This window comes from Aphelocoma coerulescens, chromosome 14, assembly GCF_041296385.1.
Source record: "Aphelocoma coerulescens isolate FSJ_1873_10779 chromosome 14, UR_Acoe_1.0, whole genome shotgun sequence".
Lineage (NCBI taxonomy): Eukaryota > Metazoa > Chordata > Aves > Passeriformes > Corvidae > Aphelocoma > Aphelocoma coerulescens.
Genome location: NC_091028.1, coordinates 15496905 through 15519711, shown reverse-complemented (window position 1 = coordinate 15519711; position 22807 = coordinate 15496905). Strand labels below are relative to the sequence as shown.

General features: G+C 39.4%; 1 protein-coding gene across 1 annotated transcript in view; it reads right to left on the bottom strand.

The window, feature by feature from the left end:
- Positions 1-2470: 2470 nt before the first annotated feature.
- DNAH3 (dynein axonemal heavy chain 3) overlaps positions 2471-22807 on the bottom strand; it is a 56221-nt gene continuing 35884 nt past the window's right edge. The window contains exons 46-61 of the mRNA XM_069029937.1: positions 21844-21987; positions 20695-21361; positions 20419-20584; positions 19872-20088; positions 18735-18917; positions 17637-17835; positions 14609-16750; positions 13406-13631; positions 12792-13036; positions 11352-11468; positions 10411-10565; positions 9478-9645; positions 8521-8663; positions 7752-7956; positions 6361-6498; positions 2471-6178 (exon numbers count right to left, since the gene is read on the bottom strand). Of these exons, the coding sequence (XP_068886038.1) occupies positions 5825-6178; positions 6361-6498; positions 7752-7956; positions 8521-8663; positions 9478-9645; positions 10411-10565; positions 11352-11468; positions 12792-13036; positions 13406-13631; positions 14609-16750; positions 17637-17835; positions 18735-18917; positions 19872-20088; positions 20419-20584; positions 20695-21361; positions 21844-21987 (5469 nt within the window). The 3' untranslated portion in view covers positions 2471-5824. The remainder of the gene's footprint in view (positions 6179-6360; positions 6499-7751; positions 7957-8520; positions 8664-9477; positions 9646-10410; positions 10566-11351; positions 11469-12791; positions 13037-13405; positions 13632-14608; positions 16751-17636; positions 17836-18734; positions 18918-19871; positions 20089-20418; positions 20585-20694; positions 21362-21843; positions 21988-22807) is intronic.

Here is a 22807-nt window from a genome sequence, read left to right as displayed (position 1 = left end):
TTTAAAGTGGGAGAAATCAATGAAATCTCATTTCTGAGCTCAGCAACTCATTTAAAACTCTCCAAGCTCTAATAAACAATGACAAATAAATAATTCCTGTCTACTTGAAAAGTAAGTTAGAACTGTTCCTGTGCAGAACAGACTGACAGTCCCTCTCCCTGGAATGCACTTATAAGAGTGAAAAAAGTACAAGCAGATGAGAAAGTACAAGAAAATAAGAAGAGTGAATCAGTATGACAGGTACTGGCTGGCCCAGTTTCTCACTACCATTTATGGCTCTGGTCCACAAAGGTCTCTATTCCCATATAATTATTTCCTGGGAATGCCTCATGTGGGAAGTAACCAGTAAAATGCCATTGTTCTGTCAGTGGGAGCTTTGCAAATTTACTGCTGCCAGGAAGACACAAAACAAAACTCCTTTAGCCTAGGAAAAGGGGGATTGCATAAAAAAAAGTGAAAGAAAATATTAACATGATTGCACACACTGCTTAATTCTTCATAGAAAAAAGTCTAACTACAGGCTCCCTACCCTAATCCTGATACACCAGTGTAAGGATGCGTCAGCTGAGCCCAGCCAAAACGTGCAGAACCAAGGGGTTTGGATGGAAGCTTAAGCTCACTGTTTGTCATTAAACTAGCATTTGAGTTTTTTGAATTGCTAAAGTGCATGTGACTAATGAAGGTACTGATGCTCTGACGCATCAGGTGAATAAACAGCCATGGAAATGAGCAGTCTAAATTTACTGTCTGTGTTATAGGCACAACTCTGTCCTAAGCATATACTGTAAGACATAGATTATTTCAAAAGAACAGCCCTAAAATTACAGAAGATTTACACTAAACTGAAATAACAACAGGAGTTCCAGTTTACATCTGAAGGAAAATGCAAAGAAACAACTTTAAAAAGGTTCAAGTACTCTCAAGTAACTCAAATGAGTATCCACTTGCTTAACTGAGAAACCAGGAAGTAACAGCATCAAATTATTTGAGATGCCTTAAAATGCTACACAGCCTAATAATTCTTCAGAGTAAGTGTTTGAAAAATTAACTGGTGCTTCATTCTCTTTACTCTTCATCACCAGAAGGCAGACTGGAATTTGTTAAAACTTCAGGCTGTTCAGCTAAAGAAAGGATTAGGTCAACTCTTTTTTCAAGTCTGGAGAGCAAACCCTTTCTTTCACAGCTTAAGTTAAAGTTGCTATGGAAAGGAGAATCTGCCTTAACTAGAATCCTTTGTTTTTGGAGGTCAAACTGGCAAACTACCGTTTTGAGGGAGTTTCATAAAAAAATTCATCTGCAGCTCAGTCCAGCAGGTAGGCAGACATCTCAACTGGTACTCTTGTATTAGATGCCAAGGCCCATATAACTCCTGTCAAGAAGTATCCCAATGATTGCACAATATGTCATTCCTAGCCATAAATTTTACTTGCAAAAACAGGTTGTCCTAAAATGCCTCTGCCTTCTGCAGAATTTGTAATGGACTGGATTCAACCAGTGTACACTCTGTCCTGTACTTGCTGAACCTTCTCTTACTCCCCTTCCAGTAAATACTGTCATTTTCCAATTTATCACCCTAGTCAGGAGATGCTTTAGAATAATTTAGAAGAAAATGATGACATTAACTTTATATTCTTCAGAAATAAAAGTCCTGAGTCAGTTGCTTGAACTCTCCTGCAAGCTAACTGGTAGGCAAGGCAGTAATAGTTTGTTGACACAGTATCTGGCCTTGAATACCTAAATAACACCCCCTTTCTGGAAGTTCTGTCCCTAAATCCATCATTACTAAGGTTGTAATTAATGAAGCTATGCACTTAGGACTAACATTAGCAAGCACACAACCTTTTAAGAAGATGGACGTGGCACCTGCTTACTGAATGTACCCCTTGACGTTGGCTGGGGGTGAGGAGATGCTCATTTTGCTGCAGCAGCACCCCAGTTGATTCCCAGGGCAGCATCACAGCACTGAAACAGGTTAAGATAGATTAGGTTATCTGATCCATCTTCCTACTAACACAAGTTGCTTCTTGTAATACCTTTTAAATGTGGAGAAAATAAGGCGAGCTGGACCTCACTGTCCTGGGCCCTACTATGTATCCATCAGAAATGGGACCAGTAACATCCATCTTTTATCCACAGACAGGTCACCTTATTTGATCATACCTATACATTCATTTTCAATAATGCTAATTAAAGCAGAGATCCTGCAACTTTCACTAATAACTCTAATCCTATTAGGCAAAATATTCTAGCTATAATTAGAAGAATTTGGGGTCTTTGTATTGTCTTCTGCTTTTTCACTGTATAATTTTCCCTTTAACAGCCCAACAGTGTTAAAATCCACAGGGGTAGTACTTTCTGAAATGAATTTTTGTACAGTTATGAGGAAGGTTTCAGTCTCCTAAGAAAATGTACAAACCCCATCTGTCTTACAGCACCCCTAGCTGGAAATCTGTCCCTGCTACGGGAAAAATACCTCTTGCTCCATAATGCACATTTTTCCATCTGCCTTGAGTTATTAGCAAGGCTGTAAATCTACAATTTGCAGTAATTGCAGGTGGGTTTTATGGCTTATTTAATGAGTGCTTCTAATTAAGAAATGAAAATTCTAAACCTGTAAATCCAAGGGCTCTAATACTACTATTACAAGGTACTTAGTTTGTCCAAAAATTTTTCACATTTCTATCCTGTCCAACTAGCAGCTGAGTTGCCTTTTTCTTTTTTTAAAATGCATCTCAGCCAAGAAAGATTGTGAATTCTAATGTTTAGCCAGTTTATCATTCTCCAGGAAGGTCTAGACAATGCTCAGGAAATAAGGCTGGGAAGCTCATTTCAAAGAACCACAGAAAAATACCTCTAAGACACATATCCCTTGACAGTAAATTCCATTACTTTTTCTGTACTAGGGAGGGCAGCCTAGGAAATCATATACTGCAGTAATCATCAGCTAAAGCAACTCAGCCATGCCTGATGCCTGGTGAAGAGAATGCACAAACCCTCTTTCACAGACTCCTCTCTTATCTATATATATTTTTATCATGACTACAAAAGTTTAAAATACATCTTTAATTACATTCCAAGAGATGCCTTCATATCAAATCTAAACACCAACACACAGGAAGCACTTAAAAAATCAACACAGTAACAAATTGCACGCGTGTCGTAGCAAAGTCACTGTATATTCATTCACAAGAACCACAAGTGTGTCATTCAATAAACTGCCAATTACTGTTTGTTCACAAAAAGGTGTTAACAAGCAAGCACATGGCAAACTATTACACAGATTTCCAACAGTTTTAAAGCAATTGATCTCCATAAAACACAATTTAGGTAGTGAATCTGACTTTTTAAAAATGGTTTAATTTAGAAGACTGTTTGTAAGACTAGCATTATCTGTAAGAGGATTGATAAACCTTCATTTTAGTGTTTTAAGTGTTGTTGGCCCAGCCTCCCTTTTCAGCAGGTGAGGTGTCACCAGTGCCTTGATGCAGAAGCTACATCTGAACAGAAGGATCCTCCTGAGAGCAGCGACTGAGCTGGGCAGTCCATAGGGAAGGATTTCACAGCCAGGGGCTGCCCCTTTGCCTGCACACAGAGCTTCCATACAAGGAGGCTCATGACTGGTTTGTTACCTCTGATGCCACAGTGACCTAATGAGTGATCTGAATTGTTGATGCAATTACAACAACAATTAGATGCAAACGTTCAAAAATATAGTAATCACCACAATGGTTTTTTAAAATGTATAGTAAATTTCTGTTAGTTTTAATTATATGAAAAGTACAAAGTATCTCTCTTATGAAGTCTAAGAAAATAATTTTTTCAAGGACCAATTTTAATTAATTTATTTATAGATCTACTGAAACATGATTCTCTTCTTAAAAACTGTTGTCTGTTTGGATGAGTGTGCTGTAACATTCATAAACAAGTTTTATTTTGGTTTAGGTGCCAAATATCATTTAGTCTAATTTGTTAAGAGTAGTTTCTTCCTCTCAGTAATTTGAAACACCTGCACATCCCTATCCCTTTTATTAAAACAAACATCCATTAGATGTCCTGGCCTGACATCTTGGCTCTACTCACCACATACCAGTGATGCACCAAATGCCTGCTTGCTGGACTGTCAGTGAGGTATCAGGTGTGGCACATGAAGCTGCTGTTTCCCCGTGCATCTTCCTGCAGAGCAGCACTGCACAACACACCCCCAACACTTCTGCATTACCTTGCAGTACCATTCTTAACAGTTACTATTTTATGAATATCTGCATAAAACAAAGCAGTGGTTAATGAAACAATAATGAACACTGTTTTCACCTAATCACAACACAACAGACCAATTCCTGTGACAAGAACCGTGTCCTTCAAGGAGTTGTAGCAGCATCCCTTAATGCTTGTAGCAGGATACTGGGAATTGCCAAATGATGCCTTGAATCTCTGACTTTGTGAGGCCTCCAGCAAGTCATTAAAATGCTGCAATTTGGGCAATGAAAAAAAATACAAGACCCCAAATTAGTGGATGTCTGTGTAGTGCATGATTTTAAAATGTTTGCCTTGATCTTTGTGCTTCTCTTGTACTGTGTACACAACAAGTCTAATGATGCATCTTTAGTACCTTCTTGGCATGCTGTGGGGATTAGTTAATGACTGCACAGCTCTTTGAAGATGTTCAGGCTATTTTATTTTTAATTAATGTTTTCAAGCTACTTTGAGCTTCTCTGATGAAAGAGCTTAAACAAGTATGAAATTTCAGGCAGTTATTAGTCCAACAAGCAAGAGAGCAAGATGAGGAAGTGTGCTGGGTTTGGTTGGGGTAGAGTCAGTTTTCCTCACAGGGGCTGGTATGGGGCTGTGTTTTGGATTGTGCTGAACACAGGGGTTGATAATATAGAGATGTTTTTGTTATTGCTGAGCAGGGATTGCACAGAGCCAAGGCCTTTCCTGCTTTTCATACTGCCAGGCTGGGAAGGAAGTTGGGGATGTCTGGGAGGTTGGGAGGAGACACAGCCAGGACCCCAAATGAGCAAAGGGACATTGCAGACCATTGCAGACCATGTGACATCATAGTCAGTATGTAAAGTGGGGGAAAGAAGGAAGAGGGGGACATTTGGAGTGATGGCATTTGTCTTCCCAAGTCACCATTACATGTGATGTGCCCCTGGTCTCCTGGGAATGGCTGAACACCTGCCTGCCCATGGGAAGCAGGGAATTAATTGTTTTGTTTTGTTGGTGTGCATGGCTTTTGCTTTCCCTATTAAACTCTCTTTATCTCACCCCATGAGACAGTGGAGGGGGTGAGTGAGTGGCTGTGTGGGGCTGGGCTGCTGGCAGGAAGTAAAGTGAGACTGGGACAAAGAAAACAGCTCCATGTATCAGGTACCTTGAATAGGTAGGTGAATAATATTGGGGGAAAAAAAAGGTATAAAATTATGGCACAAGCATACTGTTCTGAGAAATGGCAGGCTCCCAATGCATGTGCTGTCCAGAAGTCTTCTGTGGAAATTCTGAGACACATCATGCAGGAATGTTTATAATACATGCAGGTTTATAATACAGCTTTGGTAGTTCATTCTACCTGAGGATTGAAGGATTGAGTTCATATGTTGACAACAGAATACTCTCATCTCCTCCCTCCTTGTCCTACATACTCCAGGGACACAGAAGTGGTGGGCAAATCCACAATCTTTTTGCAACAGATGTGAAGTGGATTCCCATTAAAATCAGCATCAAAACTCTTCAGGCCCAATTTCATAAAAAAAAAAACCAAACAAACAACCATGCAGACATTGTGGAGTAAAGCAGATCTTTACAGTATCAAAACTGCACCCTCTCAGTCATCCAGCTGGCACAGGGCTGCCACACCTCGATTTATCCAGTGCTTCTGGGGCTTGTCTGAAGGGAGTTCAATCGACAGGACATAGTTGGTTGAGTGCCCAGTGGTGGATAAGACACCTCTTCTTTCACTTGTCTTGTATACAGGGCATGAATAGATGTTCAGATGAAGAAACTTGGAACTTTCTCCAGGTTTCAGCCAAATTATGGGCAAAGGATCATAAAGGATTTTTGGCAGTGATTCTCCAATTACCCAGGATTCTCTATCCCATCGTGCACCTTCCAAAAAAAGGCCTCTCACATAAGCCCCATCTTCTGGCATTTTCTCCATTGTGTGCTCCTGTTTCATCACCTAGAATGATTAAACCATTGCTTGATTTTATTTTTATCTGAGTATACTAAATCCTATAAGTGACAGTCTGAAATTGCTCCTTTAAATAAAATATCTTTTCATCTGAAAACTCTATTTCTTGCTGCCCCAGGATATGTTTCAAGCTGTTCAAGAAAAGCAATATTCTTCTGCATTTTTCTTACCTCAAATTCAAATCCAATGTGGTCGATTGGGATGGTGTATTTTCTGGCAAAGTTTTGTAAAACACCGGTCAAGAAAGACTGAGTGAAGAAGAATCCTGAGAGCCAAAAGACTGTGGGTGGCCCATTGTCAACCCAATCCTGAATAGGGAGAGAGAAAACAAATGTAAAAAAACCCCAACATATTTGTGGCTTCACTGTGCCAATTCACCAGAAAAGGGATGTCTTTTTAGATACACTCAAACAGCACAATGAGATCTAAGCCTTGATGGGAGCCTCTGCCTCCGTCCATCAATTCTCTGTTTTTCTGAGACAACAAATCACAGAAGTCAGTTCTTTAGGATAACAACCAAAATAATCACTCATTCTGAAACAACCAGAACTCAGTGCTACTGAGAAAAATTTCAGAGAGTAGTGTGTGTTTTGTTAAGTCTAGATAGTGGCCCCCAAAAACAGAAAAGTGATTGAATTTGGACACTTTTATCAAAATAATCTCCACCAATCTCCTAACATGCAGAAAGGCCAAATTCTTTTACATTCTTTCCTGATCAGTGTCTCTTCACTGATCGCTGTGAGGGCACTCACTACAGCCTACATACCAGATCCTAGCAGAGGAAATCATTCCTGTACAAAGATGCCAGACAGGGAGATCTTGGGCCTTGTCCACACAATGCAGTAGGAAAAAGCAAAACAAGGGCAGAATGTCCTCACACTACTGGAAGTTATTTGGAGTCAAAAAAAGCCCTTACAATGCTCTGATCCAGCAAACAGGAAAGTGCCATTTATACAAATCTCTCAGACACTTCTTCCTAGCTTTCTCCTCTCCTGACTTGTATGGGGTTTCACTACATCTCACTACCTCACTATTTAAGGTATACCCAAAATTTTAAGTAGTTTTAAGAGTGCTAAGAGTGCAGAGGAAATAATGGAATGGTGAGTTAAAAATTAAAATAGTCTGTTCAAAAAAGTGTGTGAAAGTGGTGTGACATTCTATGAAACTTGAAAGATATTTACACGTATATAAAATTTCATAGCTCCTGTTACGCACTGGTTCTAAAGTGTTCTCACACCCAGCTCGGTGCCCTTTCAGCAAGGAAGTCATTAAGACACCAATTTGAGCTAAAATGAATCTTCTAGAAATACAAAGATGGAAACTACCAAAAGCAGCACTGGATTAGCACCAAGGGATCATACTCCCAGCTCACCCTGCTGAGCAATTGCCCAGCGAACTGCAGTGCTGCTAATGCAGAGGGTATTTGGCCGTGAGTGTGTGTGAGCAGCTCACAGTCTGGAGCTACCCAGAGACTGCTGAGCAAGGACAGCACTGACACACACTCCCCCCATCCAGCTTTCAACTGCAACTACCCAGACCCCTCAGTCTCAGTTTAGCAGACCTGGAAGAACTCCAAACGACAGAGGAGATCGGACACGTAACTTCCGAGAGGCTTCAGTGATGGATAGGATTTGGAAGCCCACATTGATGGCACTTTTCCCATGAGCATGCTGTTGAAAACATCTTCAAGCTCAGAAGACATCAACACTTGGCCTTTAATGGCTTTGCCAATATTAATGAGGCTGCTCCGAACAACTTCAGTAAGCCTTCAGAGAAAAGAAAGGAATTGTCATTATTTACTTCTTACTACCTGGCTAAATACCCCTCAGTCCAACTTGAATGAAGGGTTGACAAAGGTGGTAAATGTCCTGTCAGAAATTCCTTATCAAATGTGTGGTTATCAAAACTCTTACTTAACTTTAGAAAAGCAAACAGATTAAAAACAGACACACAGAAAAAAGACAATGAAAACCTTCACTCTAGACAAGGGAAATCAAGTGATGAGAGCTTTAAAGCTTGTAGCACTCATTGTCACAGTGTGCTGTGAATATTGGGGCCTGGGTATCACTTACAAAGGCTAAAGCAGGCTTCTCTCCCTCAACACAACAAACTCAAACCTGATTCAAGTTCATACTCCAAGAATACCATTGCTATATTCAGGTACTCACCTGCAGCTTTCAAGTATTTTTAAAAGATTCATCCAAAGCAGAATCTAACACGTTAAGAAAAATGTATTGTAAAAGGCTTGGTTAAGGCTTGTGAGCAACTAGCAGCAATGGACACAAGCATATTTCAGTTTAAGAAGTGCTACACAAAACACTGAGCCATACCTGTTAAATCGAATTAGTTCTTGCCTAAGAACTGTATTCATGGACTCTTCATAAAGTACTGGGTACGCCTTCATCACTTCTTCCATATCAAAGCTACTTGGTAGTTTGGATAGGATGTCCTGTGCCAAATCTTCAACAACTTCCTGAAGGCATAATTTTGCAGGGAATAACAAATATTCCTTCCCCCCCCCCGCCCAAACTTTTATTGAATAAATTCCACAAAACACTATAGATTTTATATTTTTTCTGTATAACCACATGGGTATTTTAGTCCATTTTCCTAAAGATATAGTGCCTGTATGCTCTTACTTGCTTTAGGCATCATCCTGTCTACATGTGCTTGCTTACTCCTTCCTTCTCAATAATTTCAAATTTGTTAAATAATAATTTTTAATTTGCAACAAGGTTTTAGGCAAATTCTAAGGAAATGGGCAGGAGAGCAGACAAGCATAATCCTATTACTGCCACAATGAAGGAAAAGACAAAGCATGCAGCATGAGCAAAATAATGGGAAGACCCCATGAATACCCCAGCCCCAAGAGAAGCTCCACTTGCAGTATATTAGACATCAGAGAATATGATCACTAGACAACCCTGCAGGAAATGAGGCTCCATCAATTCCACTGTTCAAGAATCCACTTGTATATAAAATATAGGATGTCAAATCTGAGAGGCTTGAAAGGTTATTTATCTGTATCTCAAAGAGGCATGGATTTGGCCTGAGTAACCTCAGCTGCCAGGACATGTGGTATTAATCTGCTTGAATGCAAAGTCATCGAGGTATCTTCCATCCCTAAAGGTGCTATGCCAAATCCATCTGCTTCTCTATAAGGACATTCACATCTGCTCCCAATGCTACAGTCATGAGATGAGAGGTGTTGGGTTACTCTGAGGCCTAGGACATGACAGGAAAGGGCACCTTTCCAGAGTGCAAGTTGATCTTTCTTCCCCAGTTACCTGAGGGGACTTGCCAGCTCCCCCTGCTTCTCTAGGCAAAGTCAGGAGCACTGCATGGAACAGCTGGTTGGTCTCCTGGTTATCCTTGGTGATATCTGCATTTTCATGAAGTCCAAACACTTCAGGGTGTGTTGTAATTGGCAAACTTCGTATGTATTCAACATAAGACTGTAAAACAAACATTCAGATACCAGACATCATGCAATGTGATATTCATAAACTATCAGTAAACCCAACTGGGACAGAACCTTCCCATTTATAATTAAATATGGTAGTTTCCTGTTAAACACATCCAGGAATTGACTGACTCTCCACAGAGATAAATATAAAAGTTCTGAGTGATTCAAAAACTCATGGGGGAGTTGTTATTATCACCCTCATGTAAGTGGCAAGAGAAAGGAAAGTACATTAGAAATATCCAAGGAGTGCTGGTAGGAGTCACAGAAGGGGGTAGGATGCTGGATGTGTCATCCCTACAACTGTGGGCTACACAAATAGGTGGGATTTGAGCACATTCATTATCTCTATGAAGCTGTTAGAAGGGAAAAAGAGGATGGAAACTGAGCATACACCTGCCATTCCACCTCCTCCTCCTGACTGCTGCTTTCAAGGTCAGACTGATGGCAAGAAAGTGCACAAGTACCCTGTAAATTTCTGAAGCCTGACTCCTATTGGCTTTCTAGAACTGTATTGGAAACCTGCACAGGCTCTTTGCATCAACAAATGCCAGAGTGTTGGATGATGTCTACATCCCCAGTGGGGTATGGTAGATATGAAGTACCAGACTCCTGTTTCATACATAAGATACATTCCAGGGCTTTATGATCTTATGGGGTTTATTTTCTATTTGGTGTATTCAGCATTACCCAAGCACAGTGTAAGTAAGCTCTTCCCCAGTAACTCAGAGAGAATTTACACTTATTGTCTTCTCACCTCATGTGGGCCATGTGGTGGGATGTAGTAGTCACCTCCAGCTGACAGCATGTACTTCTCCTGCTCTATATCCTTGTTATAGACTATGGAAAGCAGGGACAGGAGGAGACGCCTGTCTTTATCATCTGTCACTCTACCTCCGTAGTTACACTCCCCTGGAAAAGGACAAAGAAAACCAGGACAAAAAACCTGAAAGTTAATGATCAAATTAAAATTGTCTTGCAATAATGTGAAACTCTAGCAAGCTGAAGCTCCAAAGCTCCAGATCTTCCAAAGTTTTTAGGTCTTATACTTGAATTGACTCAATGGAAATTAGACACTTGGACATCTATGGGCCAAATTTATGTGTCTTGATGATGAAAGGTTTAAGGAACACTATGAGCTGGTCTGAGAAACTGCTACTCATGTCATCCCAAAATTCTTTTTCATAAAGCTAATCATAATATTAACAGAAATCAAGAATGACAAGGCTGACAAAGGTGGTGCCAAAAAGCAGCTTATCTCCATGGAGAAAGAGAACAGAATAGCCACAGCAACTGAGTTATTTACACATGTCAACACCTCCTGCTCTAAACCCCTGAGTATGATCACACCCTCTGGTGAAGCACCAAAGCTTTTTGTGTCAGGCTCACATTGACCAGCGAAGGTGGAGCAGAGGCCATGGACGGTTTTATTTGATGTGTATGAAGCAAAGACCAGGAGGTTTGCTGGACCATTAGTAATTGTAGCCATATGCAAGTCAAAACAACAATGACATCTGAGGGTTTGGGATCCAACTCCTACACCCATCCAGTGACAACCACACTGTATATGGCAGGCCAGTAAAACAAACCTGTGTGGAATCCACTCCGTTTGTTGAGAAGTCAGCAGTTTATCAGCGTGTCAGCTGAAAGTGCCTAGCAAAGTCAACAAACACATGTGAGAGGATGTAATGCCTGTACCTGTTAGGTATGTCAGAGCTTCAAATGGGATCTCTTCATATTCATTCAGAAACATCTGGATCTGTTGCATGCTGATTCTGAGGTCAGACTCGTTGAATTCGTATGGAATATTCCAACCTGTTCAATTCAGAAGAGATACACAGGGCAATGGTGCACTGCACTGACAGCTGGGATCAGGAAATGATGGTGTTGGTACTACACTGCTCCTACAGAGCTGAAGATACAACTGCCAGATAGTCTAGAAGCAGCCTGGAATACACCAGGCTGTTTATTAAGCATAGGCATTTTGCATCAAAATTTCCTGAAAATTATATTTTACCTGCTTGATATTTTAAGCTAATCTGTTGCTATCTGGACATAATGAGAACAGGAGTTTTAATTCACATATTGATTTCAATTTTTCATCTGCCCATCTATTAATACTGTTTGCAGATGACATTCAAAATAACAGTACAATAAAACAAGCAAGCAAACAAACAGGAGCATATTCCCGATAAAAGAATCCTTCAGAAAACCTATATCCCTAATGCAAACCAAAAATAGAGCTAGTGATGCAACTATCCTCCTTCACCAGGATAGCTGGTCACATCAGCAGTAGATGTTGCTATAAAAAATGGCCTCTAGAAAATTCAGTTTTTACTCTAAAGCAATAAATGAGTGTCTTCATACTGGAAGTTTAGTGCTTATTTAAACAGCTGCCTACTAAAATAGTGACAGTGGCTTTCAGTCAAAATACATTTCCTAACAGCAACCTGTTATGAGGAAGACGGACTCAGCTGGAATGGAAGACCGAGGACTTCATGTACACCCGTGCAGAGCATAAACTTTAAACAGTTATAAAAATGGAATCTCTAAGTCCATACATTTCTATATGTTAGAAATTCTATCTAGTTTTCTATGTATTTGAAGATTACAGAAAAAGCTGAAGCACAAATCTTATGAATGACATATCTTTTCATTGCTGTTATAAACACCACACTGCAGCTACACAGATTTGCTTCACACCAAGTAAATACATGCACTAGGTTTGATAAAACAAAGTATGCACATAAATAACACAAGCAGAATAGAAGAAGGCATATTTTTAATTACAAAAATTTAAAACAGATCTGAATTTCATTGTTAGAAAGAACTACAGTAATAAGTTAATAATTTAGTAAGCTATAATTTCATGTAAGTTCTGTATAATATATTTATTTGGAAAAATGGTACTTTCTAGTCTTCCCTGGGGTAATACTTTTGAAGTTTTCAAATGCAGCTTTGGCTAAATAAGAATCCCTGCAAACAACAGCTTTTAAACTTGATGATGCTCTGTGCAATACAGATTGCACTCTTGCAATGCTGTTAATAGTACTGCCTTTTTACAGAGAGACTCCAGCAATGCATTTCAAAACCACAAATCTTTTTTTTAAACAAAGTGCAAAATAATCTCAAACTTACCCAATGGGCCGAAGTTTCTCCTTTCCTGCACAACAGCATGAAAAAAGCAAAGGCCAAAAAGCAGTTTTTGCCACATTTTTGGCTTTTGGCAGCTTTGAAAGAACACAGGGTCGGAGATGGGATCGTTCAGGTATGAACGAAGGAGGTTCACTCTAACACCTTTTGGAGGCTCATTTGTCATTTTGATGCCATTCTGGAGGATACTAACAGGAAACTTTTCTGATGGATAACTAGTTAACCACAACCTAAAAAGAAGTTTGAAAAGCACATTATTAAAAAATCATATGATAGTAATAGTAGTAGTAGTAATAACAATAACAATAAAATCAGTATTATAATCCTGCATCTTGATCTATAGAAGACTAAGTTTTACTCCTTGTTTAACTATAAAGATAACATCTAAATTTGTTCTAAAATGCAGACATAAAGCAGATTGTATTGGACAGGTAGAAAAGATGAACTCTTAATGATGGATCTTTATTTTATCACTGCACATAAATGATATGAATGTCATACTTAGGCATTCTTACAAAACTAGTTTAACTTCTTGTTAGTAGTGCTTCAGCAAACAGGAAATACTCACATTAAAAAGTGCAAAATACTAAAACTCCTACCTGAATTTATCATTGGTATTCTCAGGCACTATAACTTCCTCACAGATTTTTTCCAAGGCAGGCATCCAGCTGGTTGCAAGATGGCAGTTTTGTAACACTACCCAGGTTCCCTCAGTAATAGCCTTGTAAATCGTTTTTTCTGCTATTGGGCCCTGGCCCTGGCCAAGCGAAACCGTTTGGATGTTTGAGCTTCCCATGCTAACATCATCAGCAAATTTTAGCAAACCTAGGATGGCAAGTTTTACACATGCAAACAAAGACAAACTCTATTAGGAAGTAGAATATGTTATAGTCATCATTTTTGCAATGTCATTAAAGGGAGAAAAGTCAACAAATGTTAACAAATATTAAAATTAAAAATTAAAAAAAATAACAAATAAAACCACCTCAACAACCCAGAAGTAGCATCATATGCTGTATCAGTCACTGTGTTGCTGAGGCATATACTAAAATTTACAAAGTATTAATAAAAAAAGCCCAACCCCAAAACCAGCCAGGTTAAATGGCTGTCCTCTCCTTGGCCCCCAGGTGTTCAGCTGCAGTCTGCACAACAGCCCTCGACTCTCTCTGTTGCACAGGTACAATTGTTTATGGGGGTTGAGCTGCAAATTTAGCCAGATCTTAAGATCTGGCTAAAAATAGACCTCCAGCTTTGCTATCAAAATCAGTACTTTCTGGAAATACATCCTTATGGTATGGCTCCATATCACAGTTCTTTTGGCAGAAAACCAGATTTAAAAATAATCTGGGTGGTTACACTTTAAAGGGCATTTAACAAATGTGGTTTTAAGTGTGGCCAATACACCATTTGATTAGTAACTGAGAGGGAGGAAACTTTCTGGAGGAGGGGTTGCAATAAAGACTGGGGCAAACCTCCAACACCCACGGAAAGAATTGTAATGCAAGTATAAATTATAAACTGGTCTGGATGCTACAGTCTGTTAGATCCCCAAATTGCTGTTCAGAGACCAAGACATTTCATCACCACTACTTTCATTCCACCCTCTAACAATTTTACTGTCATTGTTTATATATGGGCAGATGCCAATGTTTGATATTCCCTCATTGCTGTATTGTACCTTAGAGACACTTTAAAGATCAAATGAGGGGGCCTACACTATTAACTGTAGTCTGACTATTCGTTTAGTCAGACTCAGTGACATTTAACCAGATAAAAAAATGGGTTTTTAATACCAATCTCACCTGCCATAGGATCAGCACCCGGTGATAATATAAAAATCAAAGGGGCACAACAATTTGAATCACTGTAACTTCTTCCAAGATCAAATGTAGGTGGTTCAATAAATGTTCTTCCCATGTTTTCCACAATGAAGATCTGCACTGCTGGGATAATTTTGTCAGGTCGCAAACACCTGAGAAGAACCATGCGGTCTAACCCCGTCAGCGCGCTCCAGGCGTCCGGGAAGGCTTCTTCATGGGGTCTGACAGAGTCATAGATTGGCTTCCACTTGGAAGAATGGTCTCTTACGTGTTCCATTAGTCCCTGGAGGTTTGTCAGGCAAGATGCACGGACGAGCTCAGCCCATGATTTGTTGGACAGCCAGTCTGGAGCTGGATTGGGGTGAGGATTATCAAGAGCAACACCTCCTGTCAGCAGGAAACGCCAAACTGCATCATCTATCTGGCCTTTTCCCTTCATAATGCCCACTGTCAGAAGGAAGGAGAATAACAGCTTGTCCTTTTCAAACAGAGAACGACAGACATTATTATAGATGCTCACTGTGAAATGGTCAGTTATATTTTTAATTCTCTCCGGTAGACGTCCACTCTTTCTGCTTTTAGCAATAGATTGAACGTACAAGTTAATGAACCAAATCAATGAATACTGGTACATAGGTTCAATGTTTGCCAGATCAGAGATGCAGAAGAAGACAACAGCTGAATGAACAGCAACTGGCTTATACCCCATTCGAGTAGAATCTATTTCCTTCTCAGTTATAGAGGCAATTTTTTGCTTTTCAGAGATTTCTGCTGATAACTCTTTGGAAGAAGACAAAATATTAATTGCTGTTTCATCCTCTAAGATGTTTCCTTCTGAGTGGGAAAGGACCTCCAGGATTTTATCTTCTATTTCTTTTAGTTGTTTCTTATTGGCTGCACTTTCTATAATGAGTTGGTTTTTCTTTTCTTCTAGCTCAGGCTTTTCCTTTGCAGCTACAATTCCAAGAAGCTGGTCCTGAAGACCCAAAGGTGTAATCATGAAATTGAGTAGACAAACTTTCACAGCCACTTCAGGATAATAATGAGGATTTCTTAAGTGGGTTGTCATGTAAAACCTGAAGTCTTTTGAATATTCAATTATATTTTCCCCTAATTTCATGTATTCTACTCCTTGTTGTCTGAATGTTTGCTTTAATAAAATGGGTTCTAAGAAAGCATCTAATTCTTCACCAATATTTTCTAGCAAGACTGGTGTTCCAAGCTGAAGAGCAGTTTCTAATGTCCTCACATAATGTGTGTCAGATAATTTGATAACTGATAGCTTGTTAGTTTTCTCCATATTTTTTATCCACTTGTTAGCTTGCCTTTGAGGATCTATCATTAAAGCCCATCTTCTTGAGTTAGAAACAATTACACCATTGTCAATGGAAAAAGAATCAACTGGCAATCCAGCAATCTGCCATGCACGGATTTTGACTGGATCCCCTAATGTATTACTTAAGCTAAAATCACTGGAGCATGGTATGTTCTTTTCAATGCACAGATCCTGCCACTGCTTTTGGCATTTCAGGCGATAATCAACAGTAAAGGCTCCCAAATAAGCCACAGTTCCTGACGACAACAACACATCCCCTACTAGGTCTATGTACTGAATTCCTAAGGACCGTGCAGCTTCTGTCCACCTCTCCTTCTCTCCACCCAGACCACTAATCAGCTGCTCAGCTCTCACAAGCTTTTGTGAACAACGTTCAATATTATTTTCTAAGTCTTTCTTCCGGTTATTCATTTTGTCAAACTCATCTTGCAAAGCTTGAAGGCGATCAACAACCTCCTTAAGTTCTGCTTGTTTCACTTGTAGCTTCTGCATTTGAATGTCCAGTATTCCTTCAGCCTCTTGCAAACGCTCACGCTTCGGGGCAACCACTTTCTGAACACGGTCATACACCTCCATGGCTCGCACCCACTTGCAAAGGCCTTCACAGGCAGATGAGACATTTTTTACGACCTCTGGCTGAAAATCAGGATGATTCATAAACTTCTCTCTAATCTTCTTCATTATAGCAGGAGGAATTTTATCTTTATCATATGACTTTAATCTGTCAAGGAACTTAATATCTGAAAGAAGTTTTTTAGCTGGCCCCCAGAAGTCTTCAATCATTTTACCTATATTGCAAATAAGACTAAAATCAGGCGTAATACATGCATGTTCAAACTGAAAAAAATACTTTGAAACATAGTATGAAGAATTAACATCAATGATATTGCAATGGAATTTTACTATGCAAAGACTATTAAATAGTTTGGGAAAATCATTACCTAAAGGAATTCAGACAGGACCTTTAGCATCACTAACCAATGTCATATTTATTAACTGCATATTAATTCTAAATCAACCAAGCACATTAAGGGAAACCAGTAACTATACAGTCTTTCTTAGCATCGTCTATTAGATAGTAACTGTGGAAGTATTCCTTCTTAATCTAGGTAAGACCATTTTGGATAAAAGGCATTTATATCATCCTCATTTTTAATTATGAAGGGTTGAGCTGCATAGGCATAAGGTAGATGAAAAATGAAAGAAAAAGGTCTCTTTCCCACCTTGCAAATCCTGTGCAACCCCACAATAACATTAAACCACACAGAAAAAGCTTATTAGAATAATTACCTATGACAGGTATAATTAGAATTCCCTCTCCCAGCATAACTGATAGTTTGGAAGCAGGGATTACAGGGGGAAACACAGGCAGATGGTGCACAGCACACCTCCAGCACCTAGAGCTCCTCAAGGCAATGCAAATCTCAAGGTTGGGTCAAAGCAAGTTGAAGAGATGACTTTGTGCATGCGACTAGGATCCTGTTTACAAAGCTTGTACAACAGTGTCAGGCAAAGGCAGTAGGCCAGCATGGCAAAAGCAGCTCTTCACTACTCAGTGCACTTGTCACTGCCAGCAAAATGCACCTCCAGTGCACGCGGCTGCGTTCATGCCAGAAGCACCTCAGCAGCACCCACACGTTCCTGGGGCAGGGATAACAAAAGCTGTGTCATTACCGCTGCCATTGGGGTCGGGTTTCCTCTCTGCTTTAACTGCCCTCATGATACAGATACTCTCCATGACGAGCTTGACAGGACCAGGGGGATTCTGCATGGATTTCACAAGAGTGATGTCTGAAGGATTCAGGGTGTTAAGAGCTGCCTCTGCTGCAGCCAGAGCTGGCAGAGCCTCTGCAAGGTCTGCTTCACATTCGTCCTGTTAAGACATCGGGCAGAAAGCTGTGAACCTTCACACAATACCAGGTCTGCAGCCTGATCACCCCCCAGTACAGCACAGCCTCGGAGAACCTTCTGTCTTGTTAAGTACCCATTAAACAGACTCTTCACAACGTTGTGTTTCTTGGAGAGAAAACTACTTTCACCATTTGACAGCACAGTTTAAAGAGAGAAGGTTTGTAGAGAAATGAGTAACTTCCATAAACTGAACTGATAATTTAAAATGTCAGACAAGCTTTCAAGATCAAAGTTTCTCTGGTTTGGCAATGGGAATTAAAATAAAGGTTAGAGACAGTTGTTCTTAGTTAAATCTTACAGTGCTGATCAGGTGAAAAATGGATACTGTGTAGCTTAAATTCTTTATCAGATACTCTGATCTCAGTAATTATCCATATAATATATCACTGACATTTCCAGCTAGTTACAAAAAAATATTGAGGAATCTTGAGGCTTCCCACAGGAAATTCTGTGTTACAGATGTCTGGCTGTGGCATTACCTCTAAAGTTATGCCTAATAGGACTACATGCAGCATATGCCAAATTACCTCAGCTAACTCTAAATTAACTGTCTTTGGGCATGGGAACAGTATAAACTCGTTATTCAGTCTGTTGAAAATGAGAATATATTAGTAAAGAAATAAGAGCTATACAGCTTTTGGAACGTGAACTAGAAAGGGAAGCTATGCAGGACTGTGAGGTGCAGTCATACTCCAAACAGCCCAAACTTACCGTGTTTATATTAGGAGCGTGTCATTCATCATCTCCTGCAATTTTGTTACTCTAAGAGCTTGGCTCACCCCATTAACACATCATCACATCATCACAGCTCCCATTTACTTGGAACCCATCACGCTCCAGGCTCAAGCCCTTGTGCACTACCTTAATAGCTTGGGCAACAGCAGCTGCATCATTGGCTTCCTTTTCATCTGCTGACACTATTGCCTTTTTTGCATCTACTTCAACTGTTTCCTTTTCAATCTTGACCATCATTTTTTCTGTTTCTGCAGACGTTTTAATCAGTTCAGGCTGAAGGTCAGTCAGTTCTTTCTGCATGTCGGCAACCTGGTGAATACAACAGGAAATCAAGACAAAGTCTGTGTAAACATTGCATGCATGTCATATCTTGATGTCTCATGAAGAAAGATTGGAGGGCCCTATATTAAGACAATCTAAAAAGGGGCATTTGATCTAAATAATTAATAATTGTCTGGTTTATTTTTACTAAGAGTTGTTTCATTAAACTGAGTAGATTTTTTAAAGGTATTTTTATCATTCTCTATGCAATACACTTGCTTTTTTCAGATTCATTAATGTCAATAATGAGAAATATATTGTTTAATTCTATTTCTTCCTCACAGTCACTTTCAGATAATGAAAGCCCAAATAATCCTTCATTGCACAGATGGAAAACAAAATCCAAAAGAAACCTGGAATGGAACACAGAATTAGTGTCAGCAACAGCTGCAAACTGGATCTTCTTCTTCATCCAGCAACTATCCAGAAGCCCCTTGAGTTTGTGCCTTGGAGAGATCAATCCCTGGATCACATGGGTTGAAAAAGGGATTATTTATCTGGAATAAATAAATCTGATCCATTTTCTACTGGGAATTTACTCAAGAATTAATGTTTAATATTCTCTTACAATGTTTTTCAATTTCTCCTCTATTTTGGAAAGTGTAATAGGTCCAAGAACTCTGAGGCATGGATTCTCCATATAAGGTTTTGAGACAATAATGAAATTTTTATGGTCTATTCCTTCAACATTTAATGAGTACCTTCATTTTAATTTTGTTTTCTATGAAGAGCTATAATCCAAACATAGAGATTAAAATTTCTTCAATTTACTAAGCAGTAATCTAACTTTTCCTGCTGGCTTTCTGTAGAAAACTATCAACAGTATCATGAACATAGTGAAGAACAAATTAGTAAGTTTTATTTTTGCAAGCTTCAACCATACAGACCCCATACATGAAGTATGCACATGGCACATATTCAGCATTTTCATCTGAAACTTACTTGTGAAGATGCAAATTCAAGCTTTTCAAGTCCCACAAGATAACGAGTCCTCATCATGTCAACTTCCTCCCTTTTTCTATTCAGCAGAGTCTTGAAGGTGAGAATCAGCTCCACGTAGGAAGTTGGTGTCACGTAGTTGTGTCTGCGCAGCGTAGCGTAGTAGCCAGCAGAGAGTTCTCTCACACTTTCTTGGAAGTACTTGCACACTGACACAACCCTAGGGAAAAATTTTCCACATTACTTCAAAAATACAGTCTGTCTTTATGTCAACTGTCAAAAAATTACTCTAAGCTTATGAAGTCATATTAGTGTTAGGGAAGGCAGAAATGTATTTTCCCCATTATTAGAAATATTTTGGACTCCTGTTGAAGAGACTTTCAGAAATATCAGATACATATGTCTGGGTATCTTTCACTTGCACCGAAATCCCAGAGTTGGCTTAGCTTTGTCCACTTATAAGGACAGTCTCTGATCAAATACACTGGGGGCACAAGGGGCAGGGGAACAAACTTCTGATTCATGTGTTTCTTGAGAGATAAACTCATACTCTTTTCTAATGTCATCTTTGAGCTCAATATCCTCTAAAAACTTGTTAGCAACCATTTCCAAAGCATCTGTAGGCCACGTTTGGAACCAGTCAATGGTGCAGCAGTTTATCAGTGAAGGGAACATCCGTAATCGATTCCGAAAGGCATCTCCAATAGGACTCATGGCTACAAAAATAAAAACATGGTTGTTACCTAAGTTTCTTTGCAGTTAGGAAGCTGAAAAAAAAATAAACCTAAATAAAAATATTCTGAGAAACAACACATTGTATACAGACCTAAGACAATATGCAAATTTTTCTTCACCCTTTCAATAAAGAAACTGTACATAGCAAGGGGCGTGGCTTCAATTCTCCTGTTCTCCACCCTTGCTGCACTTTGCATTTTCTCAATAATTTCAGCCTTCTCATCTGCTGCAAAGATATTAGGCACATCCCCAGTATTTAAAAGCATGTTGATGTCTTCCACAAATGATTCATCCTTTATTTGATTATCGCAGAACAAAAAGGACACGTTGTTGTTACCAACACCTGCTTTCAGCATGACTTGTTTAATATCATCTTTCCATTCACTGATGCCATAGGACTTGGTAATTTCGATCTGGAAGAGCTCAAAGGAATTCATGAAGGTGGCAAGCTTGGTGGCGCTTTGCCGGCCGCTCCCGCCAACACCCACCAGCAGCAGGTGTCCATTGTCCTGTTTCAGTACCCTGCATATCCTTGAGATGTGCTCGATAGCAAACTGGAACATGACCAGGGACATCGGTGCCTTGCTGATGTTGTTGTACTCCTCAAGGTAGAATTCCATCACGCTTGTCAGCTGCTTTAAGTCTGTGATTTCATCATAAATTTTGACAGAACTGCTTGGCTTTATGTAGTCCCCAAAGAACAGGGCGCGAATATTATCATCAGTGACTTTTCCAGTAGGTGAGAGATGACCCAGTACCTAGGAAAAAGACAAGAATCAACAGATAATTCTAACTATTAGGGAATTTTCCTTAAACTCATAATTCTGTAGGTTGACGTGCAGTTTCCACATATGAATACCTCACAGAGAGATACTGCTGTCAAATATAGAACAAGTTCTCAAAAGGCTTCTCAGAAAGGTACCCACTACACCCATTAGAACATCCAAATAACCTTTTATCTTAAGTAAAAACACAGATAAATGCTGTGCAGGACATTTATTCCATTTCAGTTGGTCCTCTGTACCAACAAAGAATCCCTCAGAAGCTATGAAACATTCTGATATGAAGTATCTTGAATAAAAATATGTCTAATACTCAATGCTGAATAGAAGATTGTCCATACTTTTTAAATTCACTGATCAAAACATTGCAAAATGTCTCCAGTACTGATTTAATCTCAATGTTTATTTCTGAAAATGCATCAGCATCATCTTGGTCCCAGCACATTACCCAAAAATACCTTATTAAGGTTCTGCTTGAAGCTGTTTAATGTTGTCTCTTGTACCATGTGAAAGAAAATGTTCTTGTCATCCTCATCAACCAAGCGATCATAGAAAACTCTGTAAACCTCATGAATCCAAAGTCTGATCAGTTTATCTCCATCCTGAAAATGTAAATACAAACAAAATTGATAAATATAGCTTAGGCAGGATTTGTCCAAAAAGAAAAGGTTAGAAATGTCCATCTGGACCCTGCTATACCTTGCACTAAACTCAGTGGGAATCTTTCAATCCCAAGCCATTCAGCACATGGCCCAGCATCTGCTAACTTAACTGGATTCCTCACCTAGTTACCATCTTGTCCTTCCTGCCAACACAAACTGGGACTCTCATGTCAAACCTTTTTCTCTACTCCATCCTTCCAAGGTCTGGCTCATGGGCTGTAACCCAAGCCCTGTTTAAAACCCACCCTGGCTAAGATTTCCCTTGAATAGCTTGTAGCTGTTTTGTTCTGCTTCTGCACCAAACACATTCCTCCAGCAGAAATAAAACCTTTAATACTCTTTTTATCTGACATTTACTGAAAAGGGATGAAAAAAAGTAGAAGGGTGAATATCATATACATCTCTCAGTATTAATTTGTAGTTTGTGACAAGAGGCAAACTCAGGGTGAAATTATTCAGTCCTGTTCATGACTAAGTTTGCCATTTGTAAAAAGAGAAACTGAGTATTTTCTCAAGTTTGTTTCTTTTTTGTATTTAGTTTGCAAGTTCAACAGAGGGGACTGTCTGCCTTGATGTACAGACTTTAACAGGAGGATCTTGGACCTCTGGGCCCAACTGTATTACACATAAAGAATATTAACAAAATGACAGCTCTCTCCCTCAGAGACAGACAGAAAATACAAACCAAGGTATTCAGGGACTATTCTGATTTTAAACCCTGTAAATCTATTGAAATCATAGTTCATATATTTTGAGATAT